This window comes from Mus musculus, chromosome 11 (assembly GCF_000001635.26).
Source record: "Mus musculus strain C57BL/6J chromosome 11, GRCm38.p6 C57BL/6J".
In the NCBI taxonomy this organism is placed as follows: Eukaryota; Metazoa; Chordata; class Mammalia; order Rodentia; family Muridae; genus Mus; species Mus musculus.
The window spans coordinates 78,588,432-78,607,654 of NC_000077.6; the positions used below are offsets into that span (position 1 = coordinate 78,588,432).

Below are 19,223 nucleotides of genomic sequence, written 5' to 3' on the forward strand. Positions count from 1 at the left end.
TGGAAATGTGGCTCAGTAGAAGAGCACTTGCCTTTATGTGCAAGGGCCTGGGTTCAATGCCCAGCAACAGGAAAACAAATACTTTAGCCTATTCTAAACCAATAATTAAACAAAAATCAAAACCAATGAGCTCCAAACATAGCTCAGCGCATACTTCAGCTTAACTAAGCCATTTCCAGGATGGACTCATGGAAGAAATTAGAATAAAAGAGGCATATTTTGTTCGGCTTGGCACAAATGCCATCTTCTATTTTTCTTCCTTTTTTTTTTGAGACAGGGTTTCTCTGTATAGTCCTGGCTGTCCTGGAACTCACTTTATAGAACAGGCTGGTGTAAGCTACATCAATCCAGTCAACAGAAGAGGGCTTCATGAGGATGGACACTCAGAAAGGACATTTTCCTTCAGTTCCCTATTCTACAGCTACAAGTTACCAGAGCACTAAAGATGATCTGGACAATGGACTTCAGCTAATTAATATAACAGCCATGACAGAATCAACATAAAATTTCCCTTGAAGGTTGATTTACATGGTGAATTTCAGACCTGCCAGGGCTACATAGTGAGACCTCTTCTCTAAGATAGATAGATAGATAGATAGATAGATAGATAGATAGATAGATAGATAGATAGATAGATAAAGTTATAAATCACAAGCCTTGATCTGGCAGAAAGAAAGACTCAAACATGAAGAAGGAACATGGGAGAAGATTCTGGGGCAAAAAAAAGAGCCAGGACCACAAACTAGTTCCAATGGCCCCGATGAGAGATGGGGCTGAAGAAAACTGCTTTCTATACTTCCCATGAAGTAGGGAAAAGTTGCTCTTGAGCCGGACATTTTATTTTTCCCGGATATTAAATAACTGAAAAGCTACCTTTAGAACACAATTGCTGTTCACAAGGAGGTTCCCTGGCTTAATGTCTCGATGCAAAATGCCAGCTGAATGGAGATATTTCAAACCTGAAACAAACAAACAAACAAACACAATTTTAATTGCAGATATTTAATTCCTTTTACTTAACCAGTGATCACCAAAAAAAAAAAAAAAAAAAAAAAACCACACACCTTAAACAGAAACAAACTAAAAAGATTTAAAATCACTCCCTAAACAAAAACTAAAGAATACTACTAAAAGCTTGGCTTAGTCCCTTTCAAAGCACTGTAATTTTCTTGCAGTAAAATGTCACACAGTTTGCACATGCCAGAGACAATGTCTATAATTTAAAAGATTACATGGCTTGAAGCACAGGTAAGTCTGTCAGGCCCTACAGTTAAAGCTGGACATGCCAATATCTGACCTGCTCCTCAGCGTGGCTACTGGATCGAGTTCTGCTATTGATACTCCCAACCTGTGACTCTGAACCTGCTCCAACACAGAAGTCTCCATTAACCTACAGGAGGCCTTTCTTAGGATAAGCATTTCAGTGACAGGACAAAATGCAGGGACCTGCCCAGATCTGTCAGTAGCACTAGCCACTACTGACAACCAGGAGGGCACTTAATCATCTCAAAATAATTTGACATCTTAAAAGACTGGTTGGTCTTCAGTAGCAGTGTAAGTTACAATCTTACACTGATTCCTTTTTGAAATAAAATGTAGTAAAATGTATTCTCTACAACTGTAGACAGACCAAGAATTTTTCCCATTTCCCCCTACAGAATATCTACAGATTTATCACAGGTGAACTTTTTTGTTGTTGTAATATTGCTTAGAAGACCTTGATTTTCTATTTCTTTCTAGAATATAATTCTATGAATATTGGGAAAAATGTATTTCACCAGACAAGAAAGTGGTTTCAGTTTTAAGTAATTCTCCATTTGTCACCGTAGAACTGTGTACACAGCTGATGGCTAGAGGAGGAACCAGTCATTTGCTTTTCAGCCAAGCCTGTGCTCTTATGGGCAGTCAGAAGTTACTTAGCGGCCATGTCCACTGGCTTCTCCATCTGCTTTGGGCTTTAAGGGTCATGGTGAGTTGAGTGGGACTTGGCTATGGAAGGCATCGCTCAGACAACCCCACCAGTAATTGGCTTGAAGGATGGATGTCTTCCATTGAGAACAGTCACTTTTTAGTTATCTGATGCATACTCTGTGAAGAGCTAAAGGCAGCCAGTGGGATTTGTGACAAACTGTTGGTTACCTGCCTTCCTAGATAAATCTACTTGCCTGCCTTCTCTGCCCTGATGAAAATAAAAATAAGAAATACAAGGCCACCTTAAAAGCCTCTTGTTGACAGGAATATGGCTAGCATGCTCAAGGATTTGAGTTTAATACCTAGCACTTCTAACCCCCACACCACTTAACAGCAAACACAAAAACATCAAAACAATTTTGGTTAAAACAAAAATGTCTTTGGGGAAGAAGGCTTGGATGCCAGGATAAAGTTCAAACAAAGAACAGAATGTCTCATTTATACCACCACACTGTCTTCCTTGATAAATGGAAATCTTACCTCGCAAAATCTGATAAAGAAAAACTTTGACATGATCCGAGCTGAGTGGCTGAGGAGAGACGATAATTTTATGTAGATCACTCTGCATCAATTCTGTGACAACATATCTTCATATTGTTAAGTTAAGGAGATGCCAGAGAACTGACCCCCAACCCCCTCATTGTCATCATCAGATTTAAAGGGTAACATCCATTCTTAAGGCTGGGAAGTTTGAAGACAGCTAGCTTCTAGACAGGCCAATAAAGATGAGAATTCCATTGACTACAGGATTAAACAGTGCCTAAATTTAAAAGGATGTACAAGTTTAAGAACTGAAGTAAGCAACCAAATGATCTCCTTACAATTATTACACAAGAGAAAATTAAAAGTAAATACTTTTAAACAATAATCAGGCCAAGGCAAAGTGTAAAGATCTGTTAGTCTCAAGGTTTTGGCTAATAATGGGAATGCCCTTTAAATTTTAAAAGTGGTCCATTTTAAACCACCAGCAAAAAAGTTCACAATCCATCCATCAACGGCAGCTGTGTTACTTTATTAAGCATGGTACTGCCCAAAGCACATGCAATGGGTAATTCAAATCCAAGACTCCCCCCATCAGAGCAATGTAACCTTCCATTTGGTTAATTCTGCATGTTTATGAAAACCTGGTACTTTGTTCAAATGACAAAAAGCTGGAGACTGGATAGCCATGGGAAGGTGGAATTCAGAATTTTTACAAGACACTTAAATGTTACAGAAATTAAGAAATCCCCCCCTTTTTGCTATATTTATATTAGAATAATAGACATGCTTTGTCCTGGTTGGGGTTAAAAACTCATTAAAAGTTTGCACGACGTCATGATTTAACTGGAATGTTTCTTTAGGTAATCTTCAATTCACAGCTTTTAAAGTGATCAGGAAAAGACAGGACAGAAGCAGGGTAGAATCTGTGCTAACCTGTAGTACATGGTTGAAAACTGCTGCTTTCAGATGTGTGTGGGGGTGGGGTGGGGGTGGGGGAGTAGGGATACGGGACACTTGGGAGGCTTTCTGCTCTCTCACTGGTTGGTATTTCTGGCTCTTCTGTCCCTTCTCCTTTCCTCCCCTCTGGATGCAGGAACATCCCAGGCTTGGTCCTCAGCCCTTTCCTTCTGCACATTCACCCTCTGGAATACTCAAGTCCAGACACTCCTTTCCTTTCACACCACCAATCACAAACCTTTAGTCATCTTTGCTAGTTCTCTCCATCTTTCCATGGGAAAGCCCTGCTGGCTTTATCTTCAGAGCTTAGCTACCATTAGACCTCTTCTCATCAAGCATGCTGCTGTCTCTCTGAATAATATAGCTCTAGATCCCTAAAACACAGCAGCCAGCACACAATGTTTTGTTTTTATGTCTATATTGCCATTTAATTTATTGTTTACAAAATAATGTTTAAGGTTTCTGTTAGAGAACTCAAGCGCTCTAAATAACCAGAGAGGTTAAGCAGAGAGGGCTGCAAACAGGCTGGGGACACCCCCATCCCCAGTGCTGCCCAGGTAGGAGGCAGTGAGCAGTTATGGCTTAAAAAAATGTTTTGTTTTGTTTTGTCTTTTAAAGACAGAGTCTGTGTAGCTCCGGCTGGCTTTGAACTCAAAGAGATCTGCTTGTCTCTGCTTCCAGAATGGTGGGATTAATTGGCACTGGTCACTCTTGACGATCACACACTAACCAAGCCCTACTCCCCTTCCCAGAGACCCAGCACCGTCATGTAGCCTAACTAACATACGCTCTCTTACCTGCCTCCTGGAAAAGTGAATTGAGGGAAGGCAGGAAGGAATGCTTGGGATAGAAGAGGAGCAAGTGACTTAACCAAGTACAAATATGTGGAAACCTGCTTCAAAGAGAGACGTTGGAGGCAATCGAGGACTGTAGGAGGAGTAAACTGATGTTGTCAGATGCTACAATGCCACACTCATTATGTTCTGATGAGGTACTTAGCAGAAACACATAGTTAAGCATTTATAAGTTAAGCAATGTGATTCTTGGAATCTATTTTAAAACACTCCAGCTCCCTCCAAGGGGTTGGGGGTAAGAATAGAGAAGTCTGGGAAAAAAATGATTATTTGTTGAAGCTGAACAATCTAAGAATTATGTTTTTATCTTTACTTTTGGTATTTTTGAAGTTTTCAAGAATTTTTTTTCTCCTGAAAAACAAAAGCAAAGCAAAATAAAAAAGGTTGTTAAAAAAAAAAGTAAGTAAATAAAAGATAAGACCTACCCAGGACCCTGCCTCTTTGAGCTAAGTCAGTTTTTCTTTTAAGAGCCTTTCTCTCTCATTTCCTATTTCTGCCACACCCCTCCTGCCCCCACCTTGTCTCTCAGTCTGCATGGCGATTTTCCTGGATCCATTCCTTAGGATCAGTGAACCAGCCCAAGAGTTGCCCCCCCCCCCCAAATAAACTTGCTTTTATACTTAAAAAAAAAAAAAAAAAGGGACAAGTCTCATGTAGCTCAGGCTGGCCTTGGATCCAGTATGCAGCAGATGGCCTTATATTTCTTATCCTCCCTCTACCTTCTAAGTAACGGGAGTACAGGTTTATGCTACTGCACTCATTTCCAGAATTTTCATTTAATTAATCCATCTTGTTGAAAGTCTAAGATTTTTTTTTAATTTTAAACAACCTTGAAACAAACATTATATACAGCTTTATGTAAATCGGATTGATTTTTCGAAGTACAATTATAGGACATTTTAGGTTTAAAATGTAGTGAGCAATTTCTCATGCTATTCAAATCTTTAATATTAAATGCTTATTTAATATTCCTCTTTTAATTGTGTCATGCGTCTCTCCTGAAGCTTTATGTTACCACTATCCAAAGGCATATCAGTTAAGTGTGGATCCTCTCGGGTGAACGCATCTTCCCAGAAAAGAGCGCTACTAGAAACACAGACTGTGTGAGTGAGGCGAGGAGTCCGAGACGAGACGTCATGGATGAGCATGCTGTGTTCAGGAAAACAGCCCTGTACTCTCTTGCAGGCTGCAGGATGATGCAGTGCCTTGCTGCTTCCTCCCAGGCGTGTCATCAGTCCTCTGTGGTTCATCTGCACCCCTGCTTTCTGAGGAGACACCTGGTGCCTCCAATTCTTAGCCTTTTAAAACATCCTCTAAGAATCTACCTGTTTTCCATTCTCATTACAGTCAGCTAAGGATTCCGCTTTTGAAGTCTGAACGTTTAATCACTTACTAACATTTTAGGATAGCTGTAGTAAGGGATGACAGACAGTTTCAGGCTGAAGACCACTGACAAGTTTACTGAGCACCTGTTAGGTGTGAGCAGGAGCCAGAGACAAGAACATGGTAGTGAGAGCCAATCTTGTCCATCTTTCTTTTCTCACAGGATTTCACCTAACAAAGGCTGACCGTGTTCCACAGTCGACGGTCACCTTGGGTTCTCGGCCCCAGAACTCAGATCCTCTTACTTATAATAAGCACTCCTGTTCTTCTTGCTGACACTTCCTTAGTGCTGGAATTACAGATGAGTACCACGCCTTGTTCATGGGATGCAACCTAGGGGCTTAGACATGCTAGTGTGCTAGCTGCTTTATATCAACTTGACACAAGCTTCTGATAAGAGGGAGCCTCAACTGAGAAAATGTAAGACTGGGATGCTGCCAAGCCAGCCTGTAGGGCGTTTTCTTAATTAGTAACTATATGGGAGAACCCATACCATGGTGCATGGGGGCAGCTTACACTGGTGGTATTGAGTTCTATAAGAAACCAGGCTGAGCAGGCCATGGGGACCAAGCCAGTAAGCAGCACTCCGCCTACTGCATCTGTTCCTGCCTCCAGGTTCCTTGCCTGTTTGAGTTCATGTTATGACATCATGAACAGTGACATCAGAACAGCTTGTTTCTGGTCCTGTTGTTTCACCCTAAGATAGCAGACAAGCATTCCTACAGCTGAGTCACATGCTCTACCCCTTTGCTGTGTTTTCTACTGGAATGCATTTTCACTTGTAAACCTGACTTCCATAATGAAGGATATTAACCCTTCTGAATATACTAATTTTTTCCCTAAGAAATACTAATCACAGGACAGAAATAGAAAAACACTACAATTTTCACCAAGTTAGGCTGGCATACACGCAGAATTTTTGAGACTAGGTCTCACTATATGCATGTAGTCAAGGCTTCCTCCAACTTTCATCTTGCTTCAGGCTTCTTAGTGCTGGGATTACAAGTGCATGCTCCTGGCTTCAATCCTTGAGTTGTGTTGGCTCTCTAAGTTTCAGAGACCAAGTAAAGGAACATTACATAGAGGAAAACCAAGTGAAACAGAAGAACCTGCACAGATGCCATTATTGTGTTCCATGGATTTGGATGTTGGTGTTCCCAAGTCTCTCATGCTGAAATCCTAACTACAGGATACTGGGAGGGAGGGCCTTTGGGAGGTGATTAGGGCAGAGCCCTCATGCATGGGATTAGTTCCCCATAAAGAGGCCTTGGGGAGCTCGTTAGCTGCACAGTCCCACTGTTGCAGGTTAGTGAAGGCCTTTGACAGGCACCAAATCCATCAGGTGTCTCAACACTGAACTTGCCATCTCCAGAACAAATTTCTGCTGCTTATAAGCTATGCTGTTTTCAGTACATCTTTGTAGTGCCCCAAGGGAGTAGGACAGTTGTCATGCTGAGGCTTTATTCCAAGAAAACAAGTCCTAAAGAAAGGACACACTGAAGCACTTATCTTTGTGGGATGTTTGTCCTGTCTACCGACTTTACCTATAGCTCTCTTCCCCAGCACTCAGTGTTCTTTTCTTGCCTTCCATACTACAGGACTGGCAGCCCAGCTGGGACACCAGAAACTTCAGTGTTAGTGTGACAGCTGGTGTGCCAGTGAGCAGAAGGGCAACTAGCACTTGGTGAATCTACCTTAAACTGAGGAAGGAACAAACAGGTACAAGAGCCAGCCACAGAGATCATTTGGAAGGGCACTGTGTGCTTTCTACTAAGGGTGACTGCATTTTCAAGAAAGTGGCCGTTGTAAATTATCAGATGTGGGTGCTATAAACTGAATCTCAGTAAGCTCTGAGAGCAGGAAGCACTCTTACCTGCTGTTATCTGGCCGCAACAGATACTTTGTAACTAAATGTTCCTTTCAGAAGTAGTAGTAGTAGTAGCAGCAGCAGTAGCAGCAGTAGCAGCAGTAGTAGAACAAGAAACCAAAACCAACCAACCAAAAAAACCAAAAACAATACAAAACCTTCCTGAAAAAAATGAAACTTATATAGCATTACAGACACCAAGACAAGATGAAGTTCACACCTGAGCTGCAATATTGACAAAAATTAAATACCACTAAATAGAGGATGACTTGAAACAAGCTGGGTGTTCCAAACTAACTAAACAAATTCATGTGCACATGTCCTCACAAAACGAAAGCATCAGGCATTTCTTCTGCTAAATCCAAGTAGCTATATCGCTCTGTCACTGTCTTCAGGACCCTGGGACTTGAAGACCCTTCCAGCCAGACTTCTAGGAAAGCGCTTACAGAGAAGTTAAAATGAATGCTTATTACTTACTTTGTTCATGTCTTGTTCCTAAGAGGATGATAGACTGGGTGAAAGTTCTAGCTAAGCCAGACGTGCAGGCAAAATAATAGACCTGCCAACCTCTCTGCTCTTCGCTCACCTCTGTGAAGAGACATCCTCACTCCCTTTAATTGGTTCTGAACATGCAACATTGAAAAGTTTAAGATATGAGGTTTTAAAAAAATTATTAAAACAGCAGGAAGTTGAGGTTTTTCATGCTTTAAGTTTAGCACAGTATAAAGAGAAACACATCTTTAGCCCATGAATGGAGCATAAAAATAAAAATAATCACACAAACAATCCAACCACCAGGACATTTAAAATTTTCTCAGAAAACACAATTCCCAAATTTGAAAATCAAGCACTGTATCTGCAGAAACCCAGAGGTAATACATACTGCATTATAAGGTTTCTGCTTTGCTCTAGCAAAATCCTCTCAAGTCTCAATCCCCAGCATAATGTTTCCCAGATGTCTAAACTAGTTGCCATGCCAACTAAAGCAGCTTAAATTAAATGAGGGCCTGAAAAGGCACCTGCATCACTCCAGGTCTGTTGCACATTAAATAAAGCTCTCTTGACAGGGCCTCAGAGGTGCCATTAACTTGAACATCATCTATCTGATTATTGTTTGAGTAATTTAATGAGGGTCTCCACACAAGAGTAAAAACAGGGTACTCTTACCCTCTCTTGGTCCTTCTAAATGGGACAGCCTCTCTAACAGCTGGTGTACCTACTGGGTCAATGACTTTGTGATGGTCTTTAAAGTTATCATTGGATAAAGATGACCTATAGAACCAGTGCTTAGGCTTCTAGGAGAATATTAGCAGATTAACCATTTCCTAGATTAAAAACTTGTCATTAAAAATAAGATCATTAAAAACACACTGTGCATGGTGTGCCAACCTCAGAGTGATTTGAACAGCCCTGCTATAAAATAAATTGCTGCTGATTGCAGCAATTAGTTAAGTAGCTCCATGAAATATGAATTTCAAAATGTACTGATTTGCTTCAGAAAAACGAAGGATGCAAATGAATAATGACAATTGGGGTTGGGAGCAGGCACCACAGTTCTCAGGCTTCCGGTGCTCAAGACAAACAAACAGTGTCTCTGTGTTGCTTTAAGAAGTTGATTTCTTTTTTGAAAATTACCATTTCAAGTTTCTTTACTGCTTTCTCAAATATTGGTTACCAGAGGATGTTACTTTAACAACATTCAAAACTAGGCTAGAGAGTTTATGTTAATAAGCAGAGGTCCCATTTCCAGTCAGGACAAAGCCAAGACTACCTTACATTTCTAGTTTTTTTTTTTTTTTAAAGATTCATTTCTATTAGTTATTTTATTATTGCATATTTGTGAATGCAGAGTGGTGGGGGTGGTTGGACCACATGAGTGCAGGTACCTGCAGAGCTTGGAGAGCCTCCTGAACAAGGTGCTGGGAATTTAACTCAAGTCCTCTGGAAGAGCAGGATATGTTCTAAACTACTGAGCCATTGCTTCAGCCCATGGTCTGAGATTTCCTGACTCCTAATCCATGCTTTCTCCACTGGAACTTGCTTTATAAACCTTCGACCTCGTGCTGTGAATCAAGCATCACCATGGTATGCAAATGCCATAGTTTTCTTTCTACTGCTATGAAATAACACCATGACCATGAGCAACGTGGGGAACATCCTACAGCTCCAACCTGCAGGGAGATCAGGGCAGGAACCTGGATGTGGGAAGTGATGCAGAGGCTATGAAGAAATGCTGGCTTGCTCAGCCTGTTTTCTTACATACCCAAGATCACCAGCTGAGGGCACCCAAAAATGCCCCCACCCCCATGCAGAAAATCAAGTTGATATATCAAATGATGCTACCCTTCTGCTAGTAATTGAAAAAGAACAAAGGTTAAAATGTATCTCAGGAGGTCTGGAAAGATGGCTCTGGGGTTAAGAGCACTGGTTGCTCTTTCAGGTGGTTCCCAGCTTCAGTTCTGAGCACCCACATGGCAGCTCACAACTGTCTGTACCAGTTTCCGGGGATCTACACCCTCACAAAGACACTTGCAGGCAAAACATCAATGCCCATAAAATTAAATTAAATTGATTAATTAAAAAGTATCTCAGGTACAAGTCTATTTTACTATTTCTTTGCCTATTTCTACCTCCTGAGCATCCACTGCCTGTAGTCTTGTTCATTTTGTTCTGTTAGTCAAATTTTACAACTATAAAAATTCACAAATCCATCCATATAAACTCTCCATCCATATAAATCACAGATCACTTCACAGTCTCTATTACTTTTGAGAGAAAATAAAAATGACTGTGTTTTCTTCCCCCAACATAAGTACATGGTATGTATAAAAAGGACAAGGTGGGGCCAGAGAGATGATTTATCGGTTAAGAGCACTGACTGCTCTTCCAGAGGTCCCGAGTTTAAATCCCAGCAACCACATGGTGGCTCACAACCATCTCTAATGAGATCTGATACCCTCTTCTGGTATGTCTGAAGACAGTTACAGTGCACAGACAGCCACAGTGTACTCACATATAATAAATAAATATTTTAAAAAAGACAATGGATTCCAGGGTAATTTTTGGGCTGCAGTAAAATAGGGGGGGGGTGTTATTGGCCCTTAGCAGGAAAACAGAAAAAAAAAATTAGATTATTTGAACTCTAAGCCAAGCCTTTGATGAGAAGTCAAAGTTCCTGTAAGTTTGGAAGTCATTAGATGATAAAATAAATAAAGGCGGGCTGGGGATTTCCTCTAGAAACACAGTGCTTGCTTAGACAGTGTTAAGGCCCTGGGGTTCTGTCCCCAGCAGTGGCAGGAGTCAGAGAAGGATGGTTACCACAGCTAACTTCTTGGGCTTGAGGTGTTTGTCAGTGATGTCATGAGCTACTCAGGGGGCTGAGGCAGCAGGACCCCAATTTTGAGGCCTTCCTGTGCTGCAGAGTAAGCTCAAGCCCAGACTGTATAACTCAGTGAGACTGTCTCAAAATAAAGAGAGCTGGGGGAACAGCTCTGTAGAAGAGCACATACAAGGCCATGGCTCAATCTCCAGGATTCAACAAACAGAAAGGAGGAAAGAGAAAAAGGAGTAAGCAAATATCAGTCTTTACTTTCTATCAAATGAAATGTCACATATAGGGTATTAGTGCTACATGCTCCTATTTCTCTGCAAGAGACATTTACATATCATTTTTAGAAAACCCCTCCATCTCCAGCTGCAGGGCATCTGCCACTCAAGTCTTCTGACCTCAAAGCAACAGTACCCATGTGCATATGCTCCTCCAGACACAAAAGGATGCACACGATTACGTACAAATGATCTTTAAAAATCAGGTAAGCTCAGTGGTTAAGAGCACTGATTGCTCTTCCTAAGGTCCTGAGTTCAAATCCCAGAAACCACATGGTAGCTCACAACCATCCATAATGAGATCTGACGCCCTCTTCTGGGGTGTCTGAAGACAGCTACAGTGTACTTACATATAATAAATAAATAAATCTTTTTAAAAATTCATGTAAACAGATCACCTGTAATGGAGCTATAAACTCAACCCCAATGACAGGACATTCTTTAGAATAATGCATACTAGCCTGGCGGTGGTGGCGCACGCCTTTAATCCCAGCACTTGGGAGGCAGAGGCAGGCGGATTTCTGAGTTCAAGGCCAGCCTGGTCTACAAAGTGAGTTCCAGAACAGCCACGGCTACACAGAGAAACCCTGTCTCAAAAAAACAACAACAAAAAACCAGAATAATGCACACTAAGTGTCAGCAGCGGAGCTGTGGGTGACAGTGACGAAACACCACTTCCTGCCAGAATGCCACAAAGGCTGCTTAGGACAGCAACACAGCAGCAGAGACAAAACAGGGTCAGAGAAGCTTCTGGGGACAAGGAAATGAAGTGGGCCAGAGTGGGAGAGGAAGGAGGAGGGGTGTCAGAAGTAAAAACAGGTCTGGATAATTTACTCTGATAGAAAAGATTATGAGAAGATTAGAAAATTAATCTAGAGCCTCAACAGTAAGTAAGCCTCCCTTGACCTCTTCCTTCAATTAAAACAAATGTGAACTATGATCAATATTTACTTAACCCATCCCTAGAATGTTACATCTACTTTAGGAAGTAATTTAAGAACTCACGATAATCAGCTTCATGCCAGAAATCCTGACTGCCCCAACTGTCAAAGACAATCCTGCAGAAAACAGGCAACACAATCACCACAGAAACAAACGCTGACATCAAATTCTGACCTTCTATTAACAGTAAGATGATTGGGTACTTTTCTGTTTTTAGGAAGTCATGATTACTCAAGCAGTTTCAGAGGCGCAGGACTGATGCCAAGAGCATCTTTGTTTAACCATCATCATTAGCATTGATAAATACTGACTGGGTACCAAGTGGGTGTAGAGAGCATGCTAGCTCAATGACAGAGAAAGAGGATGGAGGCATGCACAGCAAACATTCAAGGGACTGAGGAGAGACTGGCACTGTATACATACAAGAATGACACGGCAAGGACAACAAGGGAATTGGCCAAAAGGGAGAACAGTTGCTACAGTCTTCACAGTTTGCTTTGCACCTCAGTTTACTTTGTTTTATCTATTCCCACTAGCTCAGAGAAGTTAGCCCTATCTTCAAAATCATTCCATAGAGACGCAGTGGGTCTAGAAGGGTAAACGAATGAGTCAGAGGTCACACTAGCTCGAAACAGACCTCTGGTGCCAGAGCCCAGTCCTTGTTTTCAACTATACCCTGTTTGTTAAAAAATGAAGCAAACCCACATGACAAACTAAGAACAAAATAATTACACTTCAGAAGGGAAAAAGGCTTCAAAACTGATTTTTGAAAATGAGAAGCTGAACAGACTTAGCTGGTGGGAAGGTGCTGTGATGCAGATCCCAAATGATCAGGGTTACAATCTTGACTCTGTCATTTACCAGCTTGGTAACATTAGGCAAGTTATGTAACTTTCCTGTGCTTATAAAATAGGCATGATGAGGTTCTTGCCAGGATTTAAGCAACTGTGTTGAGAATCACACAGTGTCTGGCACAAAGGGGAAAGGAATGAGGTGGCAGCCATCATTATCATCCTTACAAGGAGGAGGAAGGGTAGAGTTTATTAAGTCTTAGTACCAGGAGCTGTGCCAGATGTTGGACATACATAATTCATCCACCAGTAAGGAGTGCCATCAAGTAACCTTCTCAAGGTCAGAAGTTAGCAAGCTGGGCAGGGGATTAAAATATGAACTCAGGACTGTTTGAAAAAAATGTACGACTGTGTTCCTATTCTTCCCTCTTTCCTTCTACCAGGTGTGTCAAGGTTCAGTGGGAAAAAGACTATAGGTGAAGGGGAAGAATATAAGTAAAAAGAAAATTGACAACTGTTCTACATAGTTCTTTTGAGCCAGTGGGATTTCAAAATGAAAGACCAGGCAATCTCAAAAGAGCATCATTGCTGAAGGAGGAAAGAACAATTCATTCTTTAGGAAGAGAGGTCTCACCCTATGAGCAGGCTGGCCTGTCTCAGCCTTCCTCCGGCTGAGCTTATACACGTGCCCACTCCTGACTACTCACTCATGATCTTCTAAGGTTACACACCTGCCCACTCCTGACTGTTCACTCACAATCTTCTTACTTTTGGCCTTGCAGTACACTTTTTATTCTTATTTTTTAATTATTTTATTTTTCATGTGTAAATATATTTTGCCCACATGTATTATTTGTGTACTACATTCATGCTTGGTGGCCAGGGGCCAGAAGAGGGTGTCAGATCCCCTGGGACCTGGGTTACTTATAGTTATAAGCCACTAAGTAGATAGTGCAAATTAAGCCTGAGTCCTCTGAAAGAACAAAAGGGACTCTTTTTGTTATTGTTTTTATTTTGTTTTGTTTTTCAAGACAAGATTTCTCTGTGTGTAGCATTGGCTGTCCTGGAATTCACTCTATAGTAGGTACTCTTAGCCACTGAGATGGCCCATCTCTCTAGCTTGTGTGATTTGTGTATTAATGCAGCCTCACGTGAGCTCTTCTGGTGCTGGAAAACATTATGTTTACCATAGGTACATTCCTCTAGATTCAGTCACATATGTACAAAAAGATCTTGTGCCAGAAAGAGTTTTCTATAGGAATGAGTCACTTTAAGAAGTAGGTGGGCTAGAGAGATGGCTCAGCAGTTAAGAGCACTGGTTGTTCTTCTAGAAGTCCTGGGTTCAATTCCCAGCACTCACATGGTAGTTAGTTCACGACTATCTATAATGGATCTGATGCCCTCTTCTGTCATGAAGACAAATAGTACAAATAGAACACTTATATAAATAAAAAGATCTTAAAAAAATAAGTAGGTCTATATAGTTGGTTTCCTACAAACTGAAAACTAAAAAAGAGAACAACTCTAACAGCTAATCTCTGTGAGAGCTCAGGGAACTTCCTAAGTGAATTCCTGGCATTGACAAAGGTTTTGTAGTCATGGGCGCAGTGCTAACAACCAGCTACAGGTTAGCATCTTGCAATTGAGCACTGTACACATCCAAAACCAAAGCCTGAGCTGGCAAAGTGGTGCAGTGGGCAAAGGCACCTGATGCCAGGGCAACGGACCAACTCCTGCAAGTTGTTCTTTAGCTTCTGTGTGAGCACCCCTCCCCTACGAGTAGAAAAACACAATAAAAATAGCTGGCCTTGAACTTACTTTGTAGTCCATGTAGGCCTTGAAGTTTCTACCTCTGCCTCCTAAGTAGCTTTCACTCCCAGGCCCAGTACAACCTAATCCTATTTTCTACCATCTGGTTTTCTTGCCACCTCTAAGTAAGTATCAGTAAGAGGAAAAAGAGTTCCAATTAGATATGTAACATTAAACCTATGGCCAATTATGTGATCCAGGGGGTATTAATATTTAACAACATGCATAGAGCAAAGCATTAGAACCAGTAGCATAGAAATAAAGAGCACGCTGATAAAATACAGACTTGTGCTAGTGTTAGGTCTATTAAGTTTCCTGAGGTACTGCTCTCAAATCGAGTTGCTAGCAGGAGACACAGCTGGTCTGTGAAGTAGCTAAGCGCCCCACTGATTCCCCATATCCTCCAATTAAGGTGAGTCTGATGTATTTATAGTGGCTTCTGAAACCTCCAGGTCTCCACGTAGCATATGCATCCTGGTATCTAGCAACCTTAAAAAAAATAGAAATGGAGTCACAACAGTGGGACATGACAGAATAGATCAAATACATACAGTCCCAGGAGTTTCCTTAAAGACCCCCCCCCCCACCTGAATTAAGTCTGGCAGGCAGCTCACAATCAAAGGTTAAGCAGAAGGCTAAGCAGTTTGGGAGATGATAATAGGGTTCTCAGGCTTTTCAGAGGCTCAAATTAGGTGTGCCTTTGTAGATCTGATCCTCTAAAGTCCAGAGCTGGTACATTTCATTCGCACCAGCTGGGGAGGTTTAGAGATATATTTATATTTTAATGGAGAGGTGAAAAGATTAGAGTGAAGCTCTCCCATCCCCCACTTCACCTGGCACAGAGGTGTTTCAAAGATATGGTGTGAATAAGTTGTTCCAACTATAGTGACGCTCTTTAAAGGAGAGAAGGGAAAAATTCCAACTGAGTCAGAACTTTTAAACAGCCTCCTTTTAAAAATAACCTTATGATTTTGTCAAAGACTGGGTAACCTTCATGCGGACAGGAAGGGCTGGCAAAGGCCCTAAAGAAGATGTGACAATTGTTACAGGGAGGAAGTTCTTGAGATTTCAGGCTGAAGGAGCAATTTATGCCAAAACTCTACTTAGTGAGAAAGTTGGTGAAAGTAATGAAAAAGCAGGAAGGTCCACGGAGGATCTTGTCTGGGCAGATGGTTTAGCAGTGCTACTGAGTTGAATTAACCATAAATTCAAGGAAAAGGAACACAAGGTACTTGAGCTAGTCCATTCCAAATGAAGAGCTAAGACCTCTAAAATTTCCTTAAATGTTTTGCCTACATGTAGGCCCATGCACCACATGAATGCTTGGTGAGGTGCTCAGCAGTTGGGGTTGGATTGACCCCCTGGGACTGGAGTTACAGATTCAAACCTGGATCATCTAGAAGAACAACAGTGCTATTAACCACTGAGCCGTCTACCATCCCAGACCAACAATTAAAAACCTTACTTGTACAAAATTCTACTCTGTGGTTGGAGAGATGGCCGCTTAGCAGTTAAGAGCACTGCCTGCTCTTCCAGAGGACCAGGGTACACTTTCCAGCACCCACATAGCAGTTCACACATGTAGTGAGAATTCTATTTTTGTTTTAATCCCAGATATAGGATATAAGTCTGCTTCAGATTGTCCATAGCAGCTATGATTTGCCTCGTGCTCTAGCAGGGATGTGGTTTTGCCAGTACAGATAGTTTCTGCAATTGTGTGACATTTGGAATTCTGGGGACTCTTCAGAGGGTATATACATTCAAGAGCCTGAGAGGCAGAGGTGTTGGTGGTTGGTTTCTGCTGGTCACAGTTTATTAAGTAGTCATGTGCAAGGAAGAAAGAAGATATTAAATATCTGAATGGCAAAGATCAAACTTGCCCTGAGGAACAAAATGCCCCTAATCAGCAGGAGGAAGTCTACTGATAAGTTACCTCAGTTCTCTATCCTTTCTTCTCTTCTATCTAGTGTTAGGGGGTTGGAAAAGGTGGAAAAAAAAGAAGAAATCAGCAAAATAGCCAAAATCAGGCTACAAGTGGCCATTTGTAGCAGCAAGGGAGGAAGAAGTCTGGGCTAAGAGAATCCCGACTCTCTGACCTGAAGCTCTACTACCACTCTCAAGCTCCATCCCCACCCCTAAACCCTACCCAACTCCTCCTCCAGCCCTGCCATAGCTCCAGAGCTCTTCAGGGGACACTTACCACCCACACTTCTATTTAGGCATAAAGACTCCCAGCACCAAACCACTCCCCTCTGGCCAGCAAGTGGGGAGGACCCAGCAGTATCTGCAGACTAGGAGGAACATCTATTGACTTATGTGACCATTCTATTCCCCAGGACTGATGTGGGTGCAGCAGGGTGTCAATCCCGACCACTCCTAACTTCAGGGACATGTGTCGATAGGGAGATGGCGTGGGTTCCTATGGCTGGGACTTCTATTTTGGCCTCTCCTTCAGTCCTAAGCTTATCTACAATAGAAACCTTAAGGCTCACAACAGAGTTTGTCAAGAGGGCTAGGGTCAGCATGGAGAGGATTGGAGCTTGAGAGTGGCTAAAGAATCGTTGTTCCTCAGTACAGACTTCTTCCTCCCCTTTCAGCAGCAAATGCCTGCTAGGCACACCTGTCTCTAAGTCCAGCTCCAGGAGATCCAACACACTCAATAGATAAACATACAGGCAAAACATCAATGCACATAAAACAAAAATAAATCAGTGAAAAGAAAATTGATGGGTACGGTGGCACATGCCTTTAATCCTAGAACTTGGAAGGCAGAAGCAGAAGGGGCTCTGTGAGTTTGAGGCCAGCTTGGTTTACAGAGCGAGTTCCAGGACAGCCAGGGCTAGAGAGAGAAACCTTCTCTTGAAAAAACAAAAATTAATTAATTAATAAAATTCCCTGTAGGACTGGAGAGATGGTCAGTGGATACTGCTCTTACGGAGAACCTGACTAGATTTCAAGCACCCATATTGGGCAGTTTACAGCACCTATAACTCCCATGCCAGGGGATGCAGTGCCCTCTTTGGCCTCCATGGGCACCTGTACTTACATGAATATATCCCATATGTCTGTCTGTCTGTATCTCAATCATACATATACATATAATTTAAAAACAAACAAACAAAAACTCAGAGGCTAGAAAGCCAGCTCAGAGATCAAGAGCATTCTCTACTATCCCAGAGGATTGAGTTTTGTTCCCAACACCTATGTTGGGCTTCAGGGACGGGGTGGGAGGTCTCTTGTTGCCTCCATGGGCATACACATAGACACATACATATAATTAAAAAAAGAAATCTTAAAAATTAAAAAGATAAAACTTAAACACCTTCTTCACCATATCCAGAGCAGGGTTGTTACTTCCAGAACGTCAGTCTGGCACTCACGAACACATAGTAGCTACTGCCGCCTGCACGACACCTGAATAAAAGGAAGCCAGTCAACTTTCCAGTCTAGTGAGGAGCTAGTCACAGTTGATGGCTGCTGGGAGGCCGGCAGGTTTTTTTTAAGGGTGTGGCTTCTGATGGGTAGACTATACTCCAATGGATGGCCGCAAACATGTTATATAAGCAAATTGGACTGTATGGCTCATTAAAAAAACAACACAAAACAAAACCCTAGAGGACATTTCTAGGAGTGGGAAGGTGGGGGTGGGAGGACTAGTAGGTAAATATGATCAGAATACATACAAACATATTTTTAAAAAGGAAGTCCACTTATTCATGTCAACACCATCAGATACCATGTCCTTCGCAGACCCTACTACTTTTAGAGTGTCGCTGAGTTCTATCTCTATGAGGCCTTCCCTGACCACCATTACAAATGTTCTCCTGCCCATCTGGCTCATCTCAGTCTTTGAAATAACAAGGCAGGCACCACTATTATTTAAATTTCATAATGAAGAAACTGAGGCACCATGAGATTATGAAACATGTTCAAGGTCACATAAGCAGTAAGATACAAAGAAAATATTCAAGCCTAGGAGTCAACTTCAGAATGTCATAGCTTCTGTCACTGCAGATTTCCCTTCTTTGACTTCAGGCTAGCAGAATTCTGAACCAATCATAAGGATTTTGAAATAAACCTAGAACAATGGTCAATACCATGAACACTTATTGGAGGAGCCACCAAGTCTTTGTATTCACAAGGAAGGGAACCATGTGGCTGGAAAGACTAATATCAGAATATTCTGGCCAGGCATGAAGGTGTATATATTTGGGAGGTAAGAACGGAGGGACTGCCATGAGTTCAAGGCAAGCCTGGCCTATACATAGCAAGACCCTGTATCAAACAAAACAAAACAAAACAAAACACAACCAACCAAAAAACAAAATCAAAACCAAAAAAAGAAAGAAAAAAGAAAAAAACACCAAACCCCCAAATCCCCAAACTAAAACCAAAATATGGAAATAGGAAATGAAAGATAATTTTCATATTCCTATGTTTGTCTGCCAACTCACTGTAGAATAAAGAGAAAAAAAAAAACTGATTCAGGACAGGGAGGGAGTGGTAAACATAAGGACCAGAGTTCAATCCCACCAGACAGAGAAAAGCTGGACACAGTGG

The 19,223-nt window shown here is 41.7% G+C and overlaps 1 protein-coding gene across 2 annotated transcripts in view; it reads right to left on the reverse strand.

Annotated features, from left to right (window-relative positions):
• The window catches only part of Nlk (nemo like kinase), a 130,428-nt gene that overhangs the window by 21,264 nt on the left and 89,941 nt on the right, over window positions 1-19,223 (reverse strand). For both annotated transcript variants that reach the window (XR_001779914.1, NM_008702.3), the window contains exons 4-5: window positions 2,452-2,558; window positions 874-959 (exon numbers count right to left, since the gene is read on the reverse strand). Coding sequence is in view for 1 of the 2 variants with exons in the window: in NM_008702.3 (NP_032728.3) it covers window positions 874-959; window positions 2,452-2,558 (193 nt within the window). In the remaining variant the exon portion in view is untranslated. The remainder of the gene's footprint in view (window positions 1-873; window positions 960-2,451; window positions 2,559-19,223) is intronic.